We start from the raw sequence: 19718 nt of genomic DNA on the forward strand, positions 1-19718 counted from the left end.
TTGAAACGATTTAAGAAAGATATTATTAAGATATTATTAATATTTTTGTTTTTAATATTATTATTATTATTATTATTATTATATTATTATTATTATTATTATTATTATTATTATTATTATTATTATTATTGTTATTATTATTATTATTATTATTATTATTATTATTATTATTTATTTATTCATTTATTTATTATTATTTGGAAAGCCCACCTCCATAATGTCTACGTACAGTACTTAATTCCTTTACTGTTTTGTTGTTTTTAATCCACCATTTCAGCATTTTTACAACTGTTAGATTGGTATTGAAACTCATGTGTTGGGGGAAATAAGATTTTATACATATTATTGACAACATCAATTTATTTTTTGTAAAAGCATCTTTAAACCTGACGTTGGGATACCTGGAGGTTATGATTTGCTCCGAGGTAGAGTATCAGCCTCCCATCTAAGGGATCTTTAACAATTACGGGAGTGTCTTAGATTTTGTTTTTTGACCAACCCAGCAGTGATAAGGTAGCTTGGTCCATATAAGATCAGATAGAAAGAATCCTATCCAAAGAGTGGCAAGCAATTGTTAATTATAAATGCTAGAGATAATTGACAATATGAAATGAAAGGGAAACTTTAAAATATATTAATATAATATTTTATTAATATTTTATTATTATTATTATTATTATTATTATTATTATTATTATTATTATTATTATTATTATTATTATTATTATTTTATACATATTTTATTATATTATTTTATTTTTATTACTATATAGATACAATTATATGGACCAAATACTTATATGTTTCGACAACAGTCATAATGATAGGGATAGTGTAAAGATAGCATTGTAAAGATAAGTGCTTAGCGTCTGGTGTCTCTGAGTTATAGAGCTATATAAGTTTTCAACATCATTATCATTATTATTATTATTATTATTATTATTATTATTATTATTATTATTATTATTATTATTATTATTATTATTATTATTATTATTATATTGATAAATTAATGATAATTGAATTGTTCACAACAGTCATGATTATAGTAATGCTATAAAGATGACATTGATTATAATGATAATGATAATTATTGTTATGTTCATGTGGGTTGATAACAGACACAATGATTGCGATCATGATAAATTGATGTTAATAATTTTGAGATTGATGCTAATAATGAGAACGGTTTCGTTCATATGAGTTAGCGTCTCTTGAGTAGGGCTCTATATTTAGCCTTCAGTTAGCAATGACTATCCCGCACAAATCTTTGGGCCTCTTTTTCGCTCACGAAGTGCCCGAATTCGCGTCAAAATATGGGACGAAGGCGTTTCGTATATGCTATTTTTTAAAAATTAATTACGACGCTGTTTATCGATGAATATGACTGAAAGTTGGCACACAGTTAGAAAAAAAGGTCATTTTAGATTATGTCAAGCGACAAAACTCGTGCGATTACCAGAAGACCGTTAAAAATAAATTTTTACTCTTTGGAGTAAAATATTTCTAAAACTACCAGGCGTGGAGGTTTTGTCGCTGACAAGGTAATACATGAACATTTCTTCTTTTTGGTTGTAAAATTTCATATGAATATGACGAGTACTTTTCCCGTATTTTACAAAACACCATCCTAATTTGCTCTTCAAGTTTCAATCTTTTAATCCATTTATTACGCAAGATATAACCAAAGGTCGAAAAAAAATGCCGAAAAAGCGTCCCATATTTTCGCGTTTTTTTCCTCTTTGCGGGTCATCCAAATAAATGACACCTTTGAAACTGCATAACTTGTTTATTTATGAATGGATTTTCAAAATTCAAAAAGATTTTTACTCAGTGGAGATAGGGCTTTGAATTTAGACAAAAATTTTCCTCAAAAAGAGAAAAAAACATTTTTCATAGTCATTGCTACTTCAGTTGATCGGGGGAAAGTCACTCTTTCTGTGTTCTCTATCCCCCTATATCATCAGTCATTCTATCTGTGTCGCTTTGTCTTTGACTTGGAGTGGATGGGATCTGCTGGCCTTCTACACACACACAGACACTCACACACACACAGACACACACACACACACACACACATCTTGGAATCTACATATTATGTTCGCTGTTTGACTAATCTCCTTTGTCCTACATATTCTCGTGTGCTTTAAGTAAATCTAGACTTTTTTTTTGACGTTCATGTTTTCTGTATTTTTACTGGTCTTGAGATTACCTAAACGTGTCGCAAACATCGCCACACCCTTAGAAACACACAAACAAACATTTTAAAGATGTTTACCTTATTTCATTCTTGTTTTATAACGATTTTAGTGATTTTTTTTCTTATGAAAATCACCTCTGTCGATGGCCTGATACGAACCAACCCCCCAAATAGTATCAAAAGACAGGTTTTTGGCCACAAAGAAAACACATCGTGAGTTGTATTCAACAGTCGTCCAACCAATGGGATCACTTGTTTCCTTGACCACTACTAAAGACAACTCACAAGGTGGTCCACAAACCTAAAATTAAATGTCAAAATATGGGTCTTAGTGGGTTTTAGTGTCAGGCTAGAAGTTAACTCAGAGCGGAGCCATCGTTAACTTTCGAAGTTGACGTCACTCATGTCTTTGTTATTGATTTTTGCCATCCGCGTTTTATGAGTAATTCTCACTTAATTGTATTTTCCAGACTATAAAGTTCATGGTTACACCCAGTTTTATGTGTTGGTCCGTTATACTTCTGGATGGCAATGCTGTGAGCTCCTTAGCCAAGCGCATTCCAACACACCAAACTTTGTGTCACCATGATCGTTTATAGTCAAGTTAATACAGTTTAGTGAGCATTACTCACAAGCGTGGCAAAAAAAAAATAATAACAAAGACCTGAGTGACGTCAACTTCGAACTACCTATTGTCTGACACAAGAATCCTCTTAGACTTATAGTTTGCGTCAGTTTTGTTTTTTTCGGATTGTGCAGCGTCTGATGAGTTGTCGTTAGTAGAGCTCAAGGAAACAAGTTATTATTGATTGAACTACTGAATACAATTCACGGTTTGTTTTTTGGTTTCTTTTGTGGCCAAAGACTTGTCATTTTTTGGTCAGTGTCAGGCTATAAAAGTTTACGATGGCTACGATCAGAGCGTGGCCATCGTAAAGTTATGGCCTGACACTGATCAAAAAATGACGTCAAAATGCCAGTCTTTTGCCACAAAAGACAACAAATCGTGAGTTGTATTCAGTAGTTCAACCAATGAAATAACTTGTTTCCATGAGCTCTACTAACGACAACACAAGGCGGTGCAAAAAAACAAATAATGACGTCAAACTGCCAGTCGTTTTGGATTTCAGTATCAGGCTATAACATAACGATGGCTACGATCAGAGTCGGACACCTTCGTTATGCCTTTGTTGTTGTTGTCGTCATCGTCGTCGTCGTCGTTGTTGTTATTGTTGTTGATGTTGTTGTTCTGTGTGTGTTTAAATTGATTTCAAAATGGTGCCTCCCTTTTTATTTGTTTTTGTTACTCTGCTCACCTTTGCTGCTGTGTCCGTAGGCATGCGTGTGTGTGTGTGTGTGTGTGTGTGAGGGGGGGGGGTAAGACGGAATGGAGAGGAGAATTGTGTATGCCGCTTTTGAGAGATTGAGAGAGAGAGAGAGAGAGAGAGAGAGAGAGAGAGAGAGAGAATTTATTCACTAGATAGTGTATACATGTGCACTACATATCCCAATCTTAATAAATTTGTTATAATATACATGCATATATTACTTATTATTATTATCTATTATAATTGTATTCCTGCGCGGCTTTGTAGTCTAGTAGTATTGTGAGACTCGCCTTCGAATCGGAGGGTTCTGGGTTCGAGTTCTGCTCTGAGTGGCGCATAGTTGAGTCCTTGGAAAAAGGCTCTTTTACTCACATTCCCTCACCGTACTCATTTGTAAAATGAGTTGAGTACCTGGCCGTTAACAGCGTTGTTTCTGTCCGAAAGAAATGTAATATCATTTAACTGGGCGGGGTTCCTGACCTCCCATGCCCATAGTGGGCAGGGGGGTACATACTGTGTCTTCTATCCCCTTATATCTGTTTTCCAACATGCTTTCTGACTTTGTCTTGGAATGAGATTACTGGGTTTTGTCCTGGTCCTGCCCGGATCCCCTGTCTGAGGGGGAAACAGTCGAATGTATAGTTAGTTTTGGGAGATGATCTTTTTTTCATTGTAAATCATCTCTCTGTTATGCACTGTATTATGCTTTTTTTATATTATATATGATTTGTAAAACATTTGAGTGTGTTCTTCTTAGCGGGGACCTGTGCTTGTGTCTGGATGAGACTTTGACTGATCTCAAACTAAGTACTTTGATAGAGTGCTTTTGGAATCTACACCTGTTTTTTATTTGAACCAATTCCCCTTTGTCTTCCCTTTTCTTGGATGCTTTATTGTAATTCTAGAACTTTTTACTATCCCATTTTCTTCCATTTTACTGGCGCTGATATAACCTAAATGTGTTGGAAGCGCCGTAAAACCCTTAAAAACAAAACAAATAATATTATTTAACATTTGAAATGGTGCTGTGGCTTGGAACCCCTTGTAAATTGCTTTGAGCACATTTAGTAGATATTGCTCTATATTATGAATGCTGATGTTTTTGTTGTTGCTTTGTTGAGGGGGGGGGGGGGGGTTATCCCCTAATGCATATCGTCATGTCGAGGCCGCGAAGCCTTCGTAAACTCATAGCCTGACACTGGCCAAAATTAAATGGGCATGATCTCCTATAGTTGTATGCAGATGACGTCACTCAGGCCTTTGTTATTGTTTTTGCCATCCGCGTTTGTGAGTTGTTCTCACTAAACTGTATTAACCAGACTATAAAAGTTCATGGTTACACAGAGTTTGTGTGTTGGTCCGTTATACTTCCGGATGGCAATGTTGCGAACTCCTTGGCCAAGCGCATTCTATCTATATAACATTTCCATGTGCTCGAGGCCATTGGTCACATTGTAAAGTGTGCTCAAAATGACCCACATAGTGAGAAGTGTTCACCGTTTGAGAAATATATAACGTCACAATTAGTCATTTTGCTCAGCATGACTCATGGGTATGCCAGCAACTTTCATAAACAAAGCAGCATGTTTACATTTTTTAAGAAATGTCCAATCGTTGTACAACAACAAATCATGTGAACAATGACTTGGTTGGACGAAAACATTAATGAATAGAGATCGCTCCCATTAAGCTGAAGACAAGACGATACGACAAAAAAAAAAGCGAATTGTGAGTTGTATTCAATAATTCAACCAATAGAATCATTTGGTTCCTGGAGCATGACAATTGACAGTACTCACAATACACAAGTCCTTGTGTCAGGCTATAGATAGTATGCGCTTGGCTAAGAAGCTCACAACATTGCCATCCGGAAGTATAACGTACCAACACACAAACTTCTGTGTAACCTTGAACTTTTATAGTCTGGATAATACAATTTAGTTAGAATTACTCATAAACGTGGATAGCAAAAAACAATAACAAAGACCTGAGTGACGTCAACTACTTTCTTTCTATAGATAGAATGCGCTTGGCTAAGAAGCTCATAACATTGCCATCCGGAAGTATAATGGACCAACACACAAAACTGTGTGTATCCATGAACATTTATAGTCGGGTTCATACAATTTAGTGAAAAGTACTCATAAACGCGGATGGCAAAAATAATAACAAAGACCCGAGTGACGTCATCTTCGTTCTATCTATAACTTTACGATGGCTACGGTCCTTGTGTGTCAGGCCCCAACTTTACGAAGGCTGTGGCCTGACATAAGCTAAATATTATAGAACTCTCAGGTTCATTTTTATTTGCGTGTTGCTGTTGGTCAGGGATCCTTGTAAAGCGGTTTGAGCACGTTTAATGGATATTGCGCTTTATAAAAGCTCAAGTGGAAAAAAACTCATGAAAACCATAAACCCCCTCTTTAAGTCTTATTTAATACGAGATTAATGTACAAAGGGCAAAATACCAATGAGCGGTCATTAGGGGGAGGGGGGGGGGGGGAGAAAAGAAAGAAGGACAAAAAGGCAAACAAACAAAATCTTTATGTGTTCGAATTTCTCAAGATCAATAAATACACCATGTTTCTAATCCCTTCGAAAGATGACTCAACTATAACAAAGAAAGTATTGGACTGGAACCCTCAGGGCAGAAGATCAAGGGGAAGGCCACGAGGAACATGGAGAGGAATTAAAGAAGCTGATATACAGAGAAGTGGTAAGACCTGGAATGAGATTGAAAAGATAGCTCAGGACAGAGAAGGATGGAAACTGTTTGTCTGTGGCCTATACCCTGACCCAGGGTGAAAAAGGCAATGATGATGATGACTAATCCTTTCATCTTCGGCGTCTGATGCTCATGAATAAGATTTTCTTGATTATCTTCCAGTCTTTACAATTGTCGTTGGGTTATAGCACGTTCTGCAATTTGGCACGCTGGAGATGGGTGACCGACATTTATCTATGTGTTAACTCACTCAACCCTAACACCGACAGTTTACCCTGGTTACTCTTACTCCATGTGTATTTATTACATTTTTCTGAGACAAATTATAGGCGTAGTATCAAAGATAATGTTTTCAGTTTATGCATGTTAATGGTAGTTGAATAAAACTATCTATGTACATGCTCATTTTTAACTCCCTCCTTACCAGCCATTTTCAGGATTTTCCCCAAAACTTCAAACCCAACTAATACAAAAATATATATTTTGTTTTATCACGCAAGCATAATAATAGCGGTAAAGTTTCTTTAGCAAAACATACTCTACAACACGCTGTTCATTATCTTTAAATTTTATGATGTACAAGAGAAATTTGAATAAGAAAAATGTTGGTTGTATCGTAACAAATGTGACGATTTTCCTATAGTTGGGAAGGAGAGGGTTAATACATTTTTTTGCTAATTTTGAAAAGTAGCAAAAATCTCTAGGATTGAGTGAGTTGAGTCATCACCTCCCATGAGCATCGGGGATCGGCATGCTCGGATTCTAGCACGCTTTTTGGCTTCTCCTGGTTGAGAACATGCGAGAATCCAGCGAGTACTGTGTGACCACGCTACTCTCTTTTGTAACCATTAAGCCATTTTTTTACACTGATGTGCATACATCGTCGAGGAAATTGGTCTCCCAGACTGGTAGGATAATTAATTGTTCCTTCCTTTAGAATCAAGGTAACGATGATATTAATATGATACTACTGTGGATACATTATTGGAGAAATTGGGTTTCCATGTTTTGTATGAGAACGGTAACTCCCTTTGGATTCAAAAGTAAGAGTGATATTGATTTGATATTCATGCGGTTGCATCACCGAAGAAAGGGGTCCTCTATTTTTCTGTGATAACGGACCATCCCTTTTGGAAAAAAAAAGTAATGGTGATATGATCCGTTATTGTTGTAGAGACATCATCGAAGAAAGGGGTCCCCCAGTCTTCTGTGATAATGGACAATCCCGTTTGGAATCAAATGTAACGGTGATATTGAGCTGATATTGTTGTAGAGGCATCATCGAAAAAAGGGGTCCCCCATTCTTCTATGATAATGGACCATCGCCGTTTGGAACCTGGAGTAACGGTGATATGATCCGCTATTGTTGTAGAGAAATGGTTCCCTCATTCTTGTGATAATGGACAATCCCGTTTGGAATCAAATGTAACGGTGATATTGAGCTGATATTGTTGAAAGGAGTTTCCCGATCTGGTATGATCATTGTTTCCCATCTTTTGAATCAACAGTAACGTTTATATTGATTTGTGACCCCATCGAGTCTTGCATTTCATACTGCTGTTGATACGACTTCGAGGAAGAAGGCTGAAATGGTGACCTCCTGGCATTGAAAGTATGAATTCTGTTACCACCGTATAAATCTTTCGGCACGACCGATAACTCTGTTGCTCTGGGATCGTTTGGATAAATATTGCACCTTTCTTGAAATTGTCTGTTAATTCTTTGGGGTTTGTGGTTATTTAGATTTGTGGTTTCAATTTGTTCCAAACCGAAACTCGTCGCTTCCGTTTCATTACGCGTTGGTGAACTCTCGGCTCCTCTTGAGTTACGCCTGCTGAGAACGTTGTCCGAAACGCTGCGATGGAACTGCGGCCGAACTCTAAGGGAATTATCAGCACCAGCTCCGCGTTCATCGAAATGATTTCCGTATCGTTTCTTACTCGCTTCTGAATTCAGACCCGCAAAAGAAACACCGTTGCCTCTAGCCCTGCTGCTATCAACTTTAATTGTACAGTTAGGAATAGTTAGTGTTGTAGTTGCTACAGTTTGATTGTCACTCACAGCAATACCTGCACCCCTACGATAGAATGAATACATGGCTTTGTCATCAAATCCTCCTTCGCATCCAATGTCACCACCCCGTCTGAAGTCTCTTCTTTCTCCCATTAGTCCATTGCCATCCTGTAATCTATTTATCCTTACACCCCTTTCAAGAAAAACATTTCCGTCAGCAACATTCTCCATACCACCGCCTCTACTATGATAAGAACAAGATGCCCCGTCCCTCCTTCTCACTCCCTCTGTACCTCCGCTCTATCTCCTATGCCTCTCTACTGGCGGATACAAAGAATCACTAGTCAAGATGGGTCTTGGAGTTGTAGGACCTAGAAAATCTGAAGCGCTTTCGATAATTTCCCTTTGTTCAAAAACGTCTGGATATTGTTGGTCGTACAAGGGAGTATTTCTGAAATTATCAATTTGATCATAGTATGGATGCCCATACAACGCAGCCGGGCCGATTCTTCCGGAAATAGTACCAAGAGGCAATGCACTTTCTCTCCTACCTTTTACGCGGTATGTCTCATCTCGTGGTTCATTGATCGTCGGTATGACGTTGAGATCAAATTCTCTATTTCCGGAGGCATGGCTAAATTCGTTTGTGTTGTTAATCGCGTCAAGTCTGATGTTTGCGTCATCTAATTGACCCGATCTATCGTAAGGAAAGTAGAAATTAGATGCAGAATGCCTTCGTCCTTTATTACTACCCTGACTAGAACACGCTGGGCTCATTTTACTGTTACGGGTAATATCAGAGCTCCACTCGCTTGTAGAAAGGCAGTCAGAAATAAACGTTTCATTGTCTGCTGTTCGTTGAAAGTTGTAAGAAGCCATGATTGATTCTGTAATATTTTGGAATCCAGGAATGGATTTTCTTCTAGCCCTCCTGGCCATTTTTACTTGTCGTTTGTACCTCTCCATGTCCTCGAAGTCTTTCGACCAACCGCATCGAAGGGCGTGGCTGAGCTGCAATGCATCGTTTAAGTCCGATCGCAACCGATTCAGTTTACCCAAACTTGCGATACTGCTCGCGCTGCTCCGTCTGCGCCTCAGGTATCGTTTTTGTAAAGCCGTAAGGGACGGGTTGGTATCGTTCGTACCGAATAACAATTGGCCACCAACGGTGCCATTGGTATCTTGCTGGTCTGTGAAATCAGAGGGAATTACAGCAGGATTGTGTCTTTTGGTATCGATCATATTATTGCTGACGATATTGGATTTACTATAGCTGTTGTCCCTCGGATGAAAATTTTTGCCTACAGAAATGGGGAAGTTTTTGTTATGATTTCCGTTTGACGGTGATGTAGATCTTTTCAAAACTGTCTTTTCCATCACTGATAACTTGTTACCATCTCCCTCGTTCTGATTATTTCGAGCTGTGTAGTCTGGATGAGTCGATCGATGGATTTGTTGGTGGTAGTTATTGTTGTAGTCGTTCTTCTTTAAGATGCCATCATTGATATTATACTTTTCACTATTATTGATAATGGGAATATTTTTGTGAGCATTTTCCGTTCCTGTTTTTTGGTATCTGAAGTTTAGATCTGGACTTTTATTCACTGTTGATCCGTCTATATTATGCGTGTTTTGACTACTAGTATTATTGGCATTGCTAGTTGTGGTCGTGATGTGTAGAATTGATTTTAGTTGCTGCTGGGCCTGACTCTTTTCATGTTCTTGTTGATTGTTGGTGAAATTGTTGGTCTTTGTGTTGACTTTGTCGTCGTCCGTACTGGTGTTGCAAGAACAGAATTCTTCATGATCTTCTAGGCCTGGACAATTTGTGTGTTCTGAAATGAGAAAAGCAAATAGTGAAGACTTGAACCTTAAATAAAAATTCTTAATCTAATATATGCCTTTATTGCACACGAGATAAGACAGGTAAAGTATTAGGTGTTGTTTCGCAAGAAATTTCAAGATGAAAAGCCCAGTGTTCATTTGCTGTGTCCTCTGTCCCCACATCTGTTATCCCTTTCCATGCTGACCCCTGTCTTAATTCTGGATTGAGATTGCTCGGTCCTACCCCTGAGAGGGAGACAGTCAAATGTAAAATACATTATTTCTGGGAGATTACATTTTTTACTATTGTCTTGAGTATATTGCACTTCATAAACAGCGGAGTATATCCTTCCTACCGGGATCCTTTGCGTGTGTCTGGATGGGACTCTTAGGTGCGGCTAAGTGGTCTACTGGTATGACACTCGCTTTCAGACCAGAAAGTATCGGGTTCGAGCCTCGCTCGGCGCATAGTTGAGTGCTTGGAAAAGGCTCTTTACTCACATTCTCTCACCGTACTCAGGTGTAATATGAGTACCTGGTCGTTAACATCGTTATCTCTGTCGGAAAAAAATGCAATATCGCCTAACAGGCGTCGTGTCCCGTTCTACATGTTACGTATTGGAACCCCTTGTAAAGCGCTTTGAGCACGTTGAGTGGATATTGCCCTTTATAAAAGCTCATTTTTAGCTCATATTAATGTCAAAATTGGAACATAGATTGATTGCTCGTGGAATTTTCTGTTCCGTGTTTGAACAAGTATATTTTGTCTTAGCATTGTCTTGTATTTTATTTCATGCTTTCAACTTCAGATCTACAATTTTTCCTCTATAATTTCCCAATTCCCTGGCGCTGAAATTTATTTTAATAACCGCCAAAAGCGGTGCTAAACCCCTAAAACATTTATTTACCTCCACCTAGCCAAAGTATGCCATTTTTCACACGAGCTTGTATCGTCTCATTGTCGTGCTTTGATTGGTCTATTCTTGATGGCGTCATCGCATTGTCGATATTAAACTGGGTCAGGTTTTCTTCTGCGTCCGACAGGAGGCGTTGGAGTTTTTCAATACTGTTTTCTTTCTGTGAATGGGAGAGGATAAAGGATTTATTGATGTATAGGGAATGAGATTAGCGGAAGAGTAGCGTCCCTTGATATATTGTAATCAACGTTATGCATTTTTGTACAGAAATATGAATAACAATTTTTTTTTTATTTGGAGCGCTTGGCTTGTAGTTGGTTTGTTTTCAAATAAAATCTCCACCGGTGACGTCCAATCAAGGGACGCTACTCTTCCGCTAATCTCATTCCCTATTATTGGTGCTGTTTGTTAATCAAAGGGGCTATGATATTGAAAATTCTATCACTATCTTCAAGTTCAAGTTCAACATCCTTATCTGCAAAAGACGCATTGCCCAGCACTGCAGATTTTATACAATTATGTGGTGACTTTCTCCATTATTGTGTTACTGAGTTGAAAGATAAATGTTTGGCCAAATTTGTTGGTGTTGGTAATATCTAGGATTTCTGGTGGGAGAGTGTTCCATTCCTGGATGGTTCTTGGGAAGAAACTGTTTTTATAGGTGTATGTTCTGTCAGTTGGGGTTGTGAACTTACTGCTATGATAATTTCTTGAAATCTGTGAAAGTATATCCGTTTTTGAAATAAAATGATGGTGGATAGAATTGTGAGTTCAAAGGACATCCCCTAATTTTGTGACATTTTAGAGAGAGAGAGAGAGATATTTCTCTATCTATCTATCTATCTATCTATCTATCTATCTATCTATCTATCTATCTATCTATCTATCTATCTATCTATCTTTCTTTCTTTCTTTCTTTCTTTCCCTCCCTCTGCCTCTCTCTCTACGACTACTACTACTACTACTACTACTACTACTACTACTACTACTACTACTACTACTACTGCTGCTGCTACTACTACTACTACTACTACTACTACTACTACTACTACTACTACTACTACTACTACTACTACTACTACTACTACTACTTACTACTAACTACTACTACTACTACTACTACTACTACTGCTACTAATGCTACTACTACTACTACTACTACTGCTACTACTTCTACTACTACTCTCGAGCTATTATGATTTATTAGACGAAGACAGATACAAAACACGATGAATAAAACACTAGGGACGCACGAGACATGTGTGAATGGCGTAGTTAAGGTAAACAAACAAGCATCAACATTTTCATTACCTACCTCTCTGATAAAGTCTTTCAACGTTTCGATCTCCGTGTTCGCCGTACTCAACTCTGCCTCCAACTGTCCAAATGAGTGTAAGACTGCCTTCGTACTGCTTGTACTAGAAATGCTCATACGACCCACTCGGCCGTTTGGCGCCCGTTTCCATAGTAACAGCTGCAAAGGATAAATTTATAATCATTTTTTTTTTCATTTTATAAAGACGATAGTCAAGGCAGTGTGGCTTGTGAGTTGTTTTTAAGGTGGGGGGGGGGGTGTGTTGATGATACCTATCCTATCCCCGTGAAAATTGATGCTATGCAAGCAAGTAAAATACTTACAACATCCGGATATGACGTGCTAACACACAAAGCTGTGTGTAACCTTGAACGTCTATAGTCTGATTGATACAATTTAGTGAGAACTAATCAATAAATATGTGACCCTTCGCCTCAAAACGGTATTAAGTCGGTATGGTTAAGATGTTGAAAATTGATTTTATAGATAGAAATATCAGACTTGTGTTGAGTTTATACGATTTATTGAGGAGCTTCAGCTTCTCGGGTTGTATAACTTTGAAGAACTACTTTTTAAAGTGACGTTGACAAAGAAAATCTTTTTTCTCATCTGTCATCAGCATATTTGAGTTAACTTATCCCAGTGTCTGTAGTAGGAAACTAGCAGTGGCTATGTGGTCTAGTGGTTGACGTCACTCGGGTCTTTGTTATTGCTTTTTGCCATCCACGTTTATGAGTAATTTTCAATAAACTGTATTAACCAGACTATAAACGTTTATGGTTACACATAGTTTTGTGTGTTGGTCTGTTATACTTCCGGACGGCATGTTGTGAGTTTCTGAGCCAAGCGCATATTACAGTATCTATAGATAGTATGCGCTTGGCTAAAAAGTTCACAGCATTGCCATCCGGAAGTATTGCGGGCCAACACACAAAACTATGTGTAACCTTGAACGTTTATAGTCTGGTTAATACAGTTAAGTAAGAATTACTCATAAACGTGGATGGCAAAAACAATAACAAAGACCCGAGTGACGTCAACTTCATTCTATCAATAGAATCACGGTAAGTTATCGATCATGTGAATGTTACCTTTGGTACAAAAACTGCAGCTATAGCTGTCATAGTGGCCATCCACAAGCATCCCACGACACAGCCTTTGACTAAATCCGGGTTTGTCTCGAAAGCTTGTGACGTCACAGCTGCTACAGTTGCCATGGCGAGCGTTGCTAAGATACTGACGACCAATGACGTCGAGTCATTGATCGTTGGTAAGAGGTCTCCCTTGGTCCACCACGATTCTCTGAGGCCCACTATAAGAAATGGGAGCTTAACGGCCACGAAGAGGGCCGTCCACAATGTAGCCCACTCCGATGTACATTCCGGTGTTGTAATGAAGTCTGATGGTTGTAGATGGCAACGTGTTTTGGTTGTCTGGTGAGAGAGGAAAGTCATCATCAATCATCATCATCACTATCATCATCATCATCATCACCACCACCACCACCATCATCATCATCAACAACAACAATAAAAATATAAATCATCATCATCATCATCATCATCATCATCACCATCATAATCATTAACAACAACTATAACGTAAATCATCATCATCATCATTTTCATCATCACCAACGACAACTAGAGCAACAACAAGTAAACATCAATCAGCATCACCACTATTATCATCATCATCATCATCATCATCATTACTCCTTTCCATTACTATCAAGTTAACGGCCATCATTAGACCATTATATTCCTTTTATTTCGACTTTGTTAGCGCAGATGATTTAGGTACAATGATATAACACTGAGAGTATGGTAAGTCGAGGCACAAACTTCGACAAAATGACCCTTTCATTGGCAAAGACATAGTCTTATAATATAATAGATTAGCGTCCTAGCAAAGGGTAGCAAGCAATTGCTATTGTTCGTTTCACGCTAAAGAAACAGGGATAAATTAGGACTCCACGGGCCTCATGGCTCTGAAGGACTAAAAGAAATAAATTACGTTTTTAGTGGGGTTTTTTTTTTTGTTATGGCTGGAGAAGGGTTTTGAGCCCGAAACGTTCCGCGTTTAATATTTTGTTCTTTTTCTTTCGTTTTGAAGCCGTTATATTCATTTTTGTTTATTACTTTTTACAGTCCACAGCTTTTGGCAGCCTAGTATCACGTTGACCAACAAGAGTCGTTGACTTTAAGCGGACATTGCCATTTAGAGTGTTACACTTTATGCGGATTCAATTGTATTAGGTGAGAGAAATATCAAATCAAAGTCCATCCAAAAAGGTTTTGTCATTAACCAGTTAACTGTAGGACTCTAGAAAAAAAAATTAATCTAAAAATTTTGAACAGAAAATGTCCCAGTCCCAGGTTTGAGAGCTTTTTTTTTGCCAAGATGAGTCATTTAAATCGATCGATATTTAAAGGACGAATGTTTTGGCTAAATTTCTAATTACATGTTTTTTTCCAGAATACGGTAGTTAAGGTGTATGGCACTCGCCTTCGAATCGGAGGGTAAAGGGTTTGAGTCCCGGTTAGAGCAGCGTATAGTTGATTACTTAGAAAAGACTCTTTACTCTCACATTCTATCACCGTATTCAAGTGTAAAATGAGTACCTGGCCGTTAACAGCGATGTCTCTGTCCGAAAGAAAAATTATAATATCGCCTAACATGCTATGTGTTCTGAATCTGAATCTAAAACCAAGAGGTGCCTAAATAGCCAATAAAATGGAGTGAAAGAAAAATTGAGTAAATGTGACTCATATATAAGGCAACAACACAAAACAAACAACGTTTCGGCCCTTGGCCTTCGTCAGGAGACAAACAACAAAACAAAAACCCAAATCTGAATCTGATTGTTACACGTGTAATATTGATCGGTCTCCAACACGAACAAACTCACCGTTTCCAGCCTTGTCACGTGACGGTAATTCAGGGGATCCACCAATATCCAGACGACGCTAAAGAGCACGTCTATAAATAGTAACAAGGTCGTGTATAAAAGAAGTTTGTGATCCCGAATAACCTGTGAAAAAAAGGAGTGGAACGGGGGGGGGGGGGGGGGGAGTAGTTTTCGAACGATTATGATAATGTTAAATGAAGGACATTCAATTGAAGTGTCATCCGATGTCATCAGAGATCCGATCCGCCCAAAATTACATAAAACGTGGTGCGCAGAGCTCGTATGTAGGCTTCAGAGTTTTGATCCGCCGATCGTGAAAATTGGGACTTCAGAAGTTTGATCCGCCGACCATTATCAAATATGTGACACATCGTCTCAAAACGGTATTATATAGTGGTGAACAGGACATTGAAAGGTGAATTTAGAATGAAAATGATGAGAAATACGAACTTTGTGAATGTTGCATGGTAAGAAACTGTTTTATTCTCCACCTTAACCCTCTCCTTACCACCTATTGGAAAATCGTCACATTTGTTACGATGCAACCGTCACTTTTCTCATCTAGATTTCATTTCTTTTTTCTATAGCTACAAAAACTTGACATTCTGTAACAGAGCTCATATTGTCTAACAATAATATGTATAGAATGTGCTTGTTGCTTTTCTGTTTGAGTTAGAAATGTCTGTTTTTTGTGTTGGGTGGGTGTGAAGTTTTGGGGAAAATTCTGAAAATGGCTGGTGAGGAGAGGGTTAAAGGCAGATAAATTAACCCCACGTTGTCGGTGGCCATAAATTCGATTTCCTTCACATATTTCATCGCGACAGAAGACCGTATAGAAACGGAGGGTTACATGTATCAATTAATAAAATCACTCACAGAAAAATTGAATGAATGAATGATTTAATAAATGAATGAATTAATAAATTTATAAAAAAACCAACTAAATAAATGATTGAATAAATGAATGAATGAAAAGCTTGATATATAAATAAATGAATGAATGAATGGATAAAGAAATGGATTTATTTACCCTTCTCGTGCGCATTTCTACATTTATAGACGAGAATGAACTGATGAATGAATGAATGACTGAGTGAATGAATTAGTAAATGAATGAATGCATGACTAAATAAATGATAGACTGACTAAATGAATGATTGAATAAACGAATTAATTAATGAATTAACTCACTCAATCCTAGATATTTTTGTTACTTTTCAAAATTGGAAGAAATGTATAAAAAATGTGCATGTACATAGATAGTTTTATTCAATTACCATTAACATGTAAAAATTAAGAACATTAGCTTTGATACTACGCCTATAATTTGTCTCAGAAAAATGTAATAAATAGGCACGGGGTAAAAGTAACCCCGGGTATACTCCGGATATAGTCGATGTTAGGGTTGAGTGAGTTAATGTAAATATGTGAAGGAATAAATAAACGAATGAATGAATGAATGAACTCACCACTCTCATGTATCCTGCCATCTTGAATATATGATTTACTCTCCAAGTCCTACCTATCATTGGGCCATAGATTAGACTGAATGAGATCGACAACAGTCCATAACGTAGCTGGGGAAAATGATTAAAGCAAAAACAATTTTTTAATGAAAAAAATCAACTTTGAGCATAAACAAAATAAATAATAAACATAAACTTTTATAAAGAGCGTTTCCATGGATTTTTTTTTAAATTAAAAAATTGAGCTTTATATAGCGCAATATCCACTAAATGTGCTCAAAGCGCTTTCCAAGGGGTCCCTGGAAAACAGCAACATTTAACATGTAGGACGGGACATGCCGCCTGTTAGGCGATATTACAATTTTTCGGACAAAGACAACACTGTTAACGCTCAGGTACTCATTTTACACCTGAGTACGGTGAGAGAAAGTGAGTAAAGAGCCTTTTCCAAGGACTCAACTATGCGCAGAGCGCGAGGCTCGAACCCAGGACCTTCCGACCCGAAAGCGAGTGTCATACCACTAGACCACATAGCCGCATTTGACATGTTCAATGCTTCATTCATGCCCCCCCCCCCCCCCAAGCAGGCCACATGGAACCATTTTATTTCTATTTCATACATCACCTGTTGCCTGTTAGGCGTCCTCATGTTCTTATAATATTTCACTGCGTATTCATTCACACCACGATTCAAACCTTTTTAGTAGATATTTGCGCTATATGAATGCTCACACTTTCAAAGTCTTCACCTCAACACGATATAATAATATTGTATTTTTCTAAAACTTATTGATACGTATCAATTATTATTATTATTATTATTATTATTATTATTATTATTATTATTATTATTATTATTATTATTATTATTATTATTATTATTATTATTATTATTATTATTATTATGACAATCACTTATATAGCGCTATTGTGTTTGAGTGATCAAAAATGTATTTTTGTGTTAGTTGGGTGTGAAGTTTTGGGGGAAATCCTGAAAATGACTGGTATGGAGAGGGTTAACTAGTTAAATCTTACCTGACACACGAGATGCGATGCCCATGCGTCCACAGCGAGAAAAGTGTCCGTTCCTTCTAAGACGCAGCACACACGCCAAGATCCCTCCGACTGCTATGATCATGTTCAGCCTGGGACTGGACATTTTGATGATTCTTTTGGGAAAAGAATAAATAAATGATTAGGTAGTGGAGTGGAGATATCCGAAAGGAACAGTTCTCTAGTTTAGTCCAATGCAGTGGTAGTAGTTGCATTAGTGGTGGTGGTAGTAATAGTAGTAGTAGTAGTAGTAGTAGTAGTAGTAGTAGTAGTAGTAGTAGTAGTAGTAGTAGTAGTAGTAGTAGTAGTATTAGAAGTTGTGTAGAAGTAGTATTAGAAGTAGTCGTAGAAGTAGTAGTAGAAGTAGTGAGAGAATGTGATTATGCATGTTTGTTGATAAAATTTGGATCACATAATATATTAAAGACATCGCTAATTTCTGTGCTATAACATTTGTCCAATTTTGTCTCTTAAACTCAAATAAATTCACTCAAAACAAGTGTAAAGTTACTTCTGCACATGTGTGTATGACCACAAAGGCCCTCAAGACAAAAAGCATCAGAAATTAGTTTTGAGTGAGATGTTGAATTTAAGATCACTCACCTGTTATGACGCAAGACAAAGTTGAAAATTAGGCATGTCATTGAGAGAATGAAGAGGGTTATCCCCAATGTCAAGGCCAAGATAAAAATAGACATGTCCAGTGTCTCCTCCTCTATATTATTACGCGTTTCCTCACTATCTCCGCCGCTGTTATTACAAAACCAATGCGTTGAAACATCCGCCATTTTGAATGAGTCAAATTTAGAATCACTGTTGACAAAATTTTCTTTCTTTCAATCTTTATCAAGTTTATTTTCTATCCCTTCAGTGCAGGGTGCAATAATGCTAACTCTAACTTTGGGGATCAGTTTTATAACATGTTTGATAACAAATATTCTGATTCGTATTGCATTTCCATACATTTTATAGATGAAACGAAATTGACGTCACCCAGCTCGTCTTTTTCATTGTTTTTAGACAGCCAATTCAACGATTCATTCTCACTAAATTCCATCAAGTAGACTATAAAGGTTTAAAGTTATGCATAGTTTTATGTGTTGATACGTTGTATCTGGCAGGCGGAACTTGTGAGTATTTTAGCTAATTGCATAACATCAATAAAGAATGGTTTTGCAATATGGTTAGAGTCTGTTATTCAATGTCGCTGACAAGTTTAAATTTGAATTATTTAATTTTTTGAATCCTTTGAATTAAATAAAAAAGATCACGAATAATGTTATCATTTATCTATCACTCGTATGAATGAACACATTTGAAGCCAAAATTCTCTCCACAAAGAAACGCACATGAAATTTGTCGGACATATTTTCTTTAGGAAATAATAGCACAATCATCACAAAATTACACAACATTGAGAAAAATTAAATAAGAAAATATTTCCCATTGCAGAGAAAATCTCCATTCATTTACTTAGATATCTTTTTCTTATAATACAAATTAATTATGATAACCAGCCACGACCACTCGCTGTGTCAAACTACCAAGAGATTGACCTAACAACACGGAGTGGTTGGATTCTAGGATTCCAGTAGTTTACAGGGGCGTGGCTATATTGGTTGATTTGGTGTCCGGCACCACATCCATCTTTTTAAGATGGATTACCTCATTAAAAAAAAAAAATAAATAAAACTGAGAAATGGTATATACCGCCTCTTACTTATTTGAATAATTCTTTCCTTGAAACGTTTTTAAAATTTCTTTTGTATTTACGAATATTATAGCATATGTAAGCCATTTTCTGTTTCTGATTCTGGCACCACCATATACTGTAAGCATGCCACGCCACTGGTAGTACTCTATCGGTGCTGGAGTTTGTGTAATAATTTGTGGTTGTAATTATAAATAATAAGCTTGGATGGATTAATATGTTGGTCAGGGTTTGTTGGTCGAGTAGGGATTAGCA

General features: G+C 37.2%; 1 protein-coding gene across 1 annotated transcript; it reads right to left on the reverse strand.

Moving 5' to 3' along the window:
* Window positions 1-6521: 6521 nt before the first annotated feature.
* Window positions 6522-17817, reverse strand: LOC144959408 (uncharacterized). Its single transcript, XM_078891987.1, has 7 exons — window positions 17735-17817; window positions 16703-16810; window positions 15234-15356; window positions 13414-13755; window positions 12323-12481; window positions 10999-11167; window positions 6522-10101 (listed from the first exon to the last, which is right to left on the reverse strand). Exons 2-7 carry the CDS (start codon window positions 16760-16762, stop codon window positions 8567-8569), a joined length of 2388 nt encoding a protein of 795 aa, XP_078748113.1. The 5' UTR covers window positions 16763-16810; window positions 17735-17817; the 3' UTR covers window positions 6522-8566.
* Window positions 17818-19718: the final 1901 nt, after the last annotated feature.

Source organism: Berghia stephanieae, chromosome 14 (genome assembly GCF_034508935.2).
Source record: "Berghia stephanieae isolate SIO BIC M18660-M18661 chromosome 14, UCSD_Bste_1.3, whole genome shotgun sequence".
NCBI classification, from domain to species: Eukaryota; Metazoa; Mollusca; class Gastropoda; order Nudibranchia; family Aeolidiidae; genus Berghia; species Berghia stephanieae.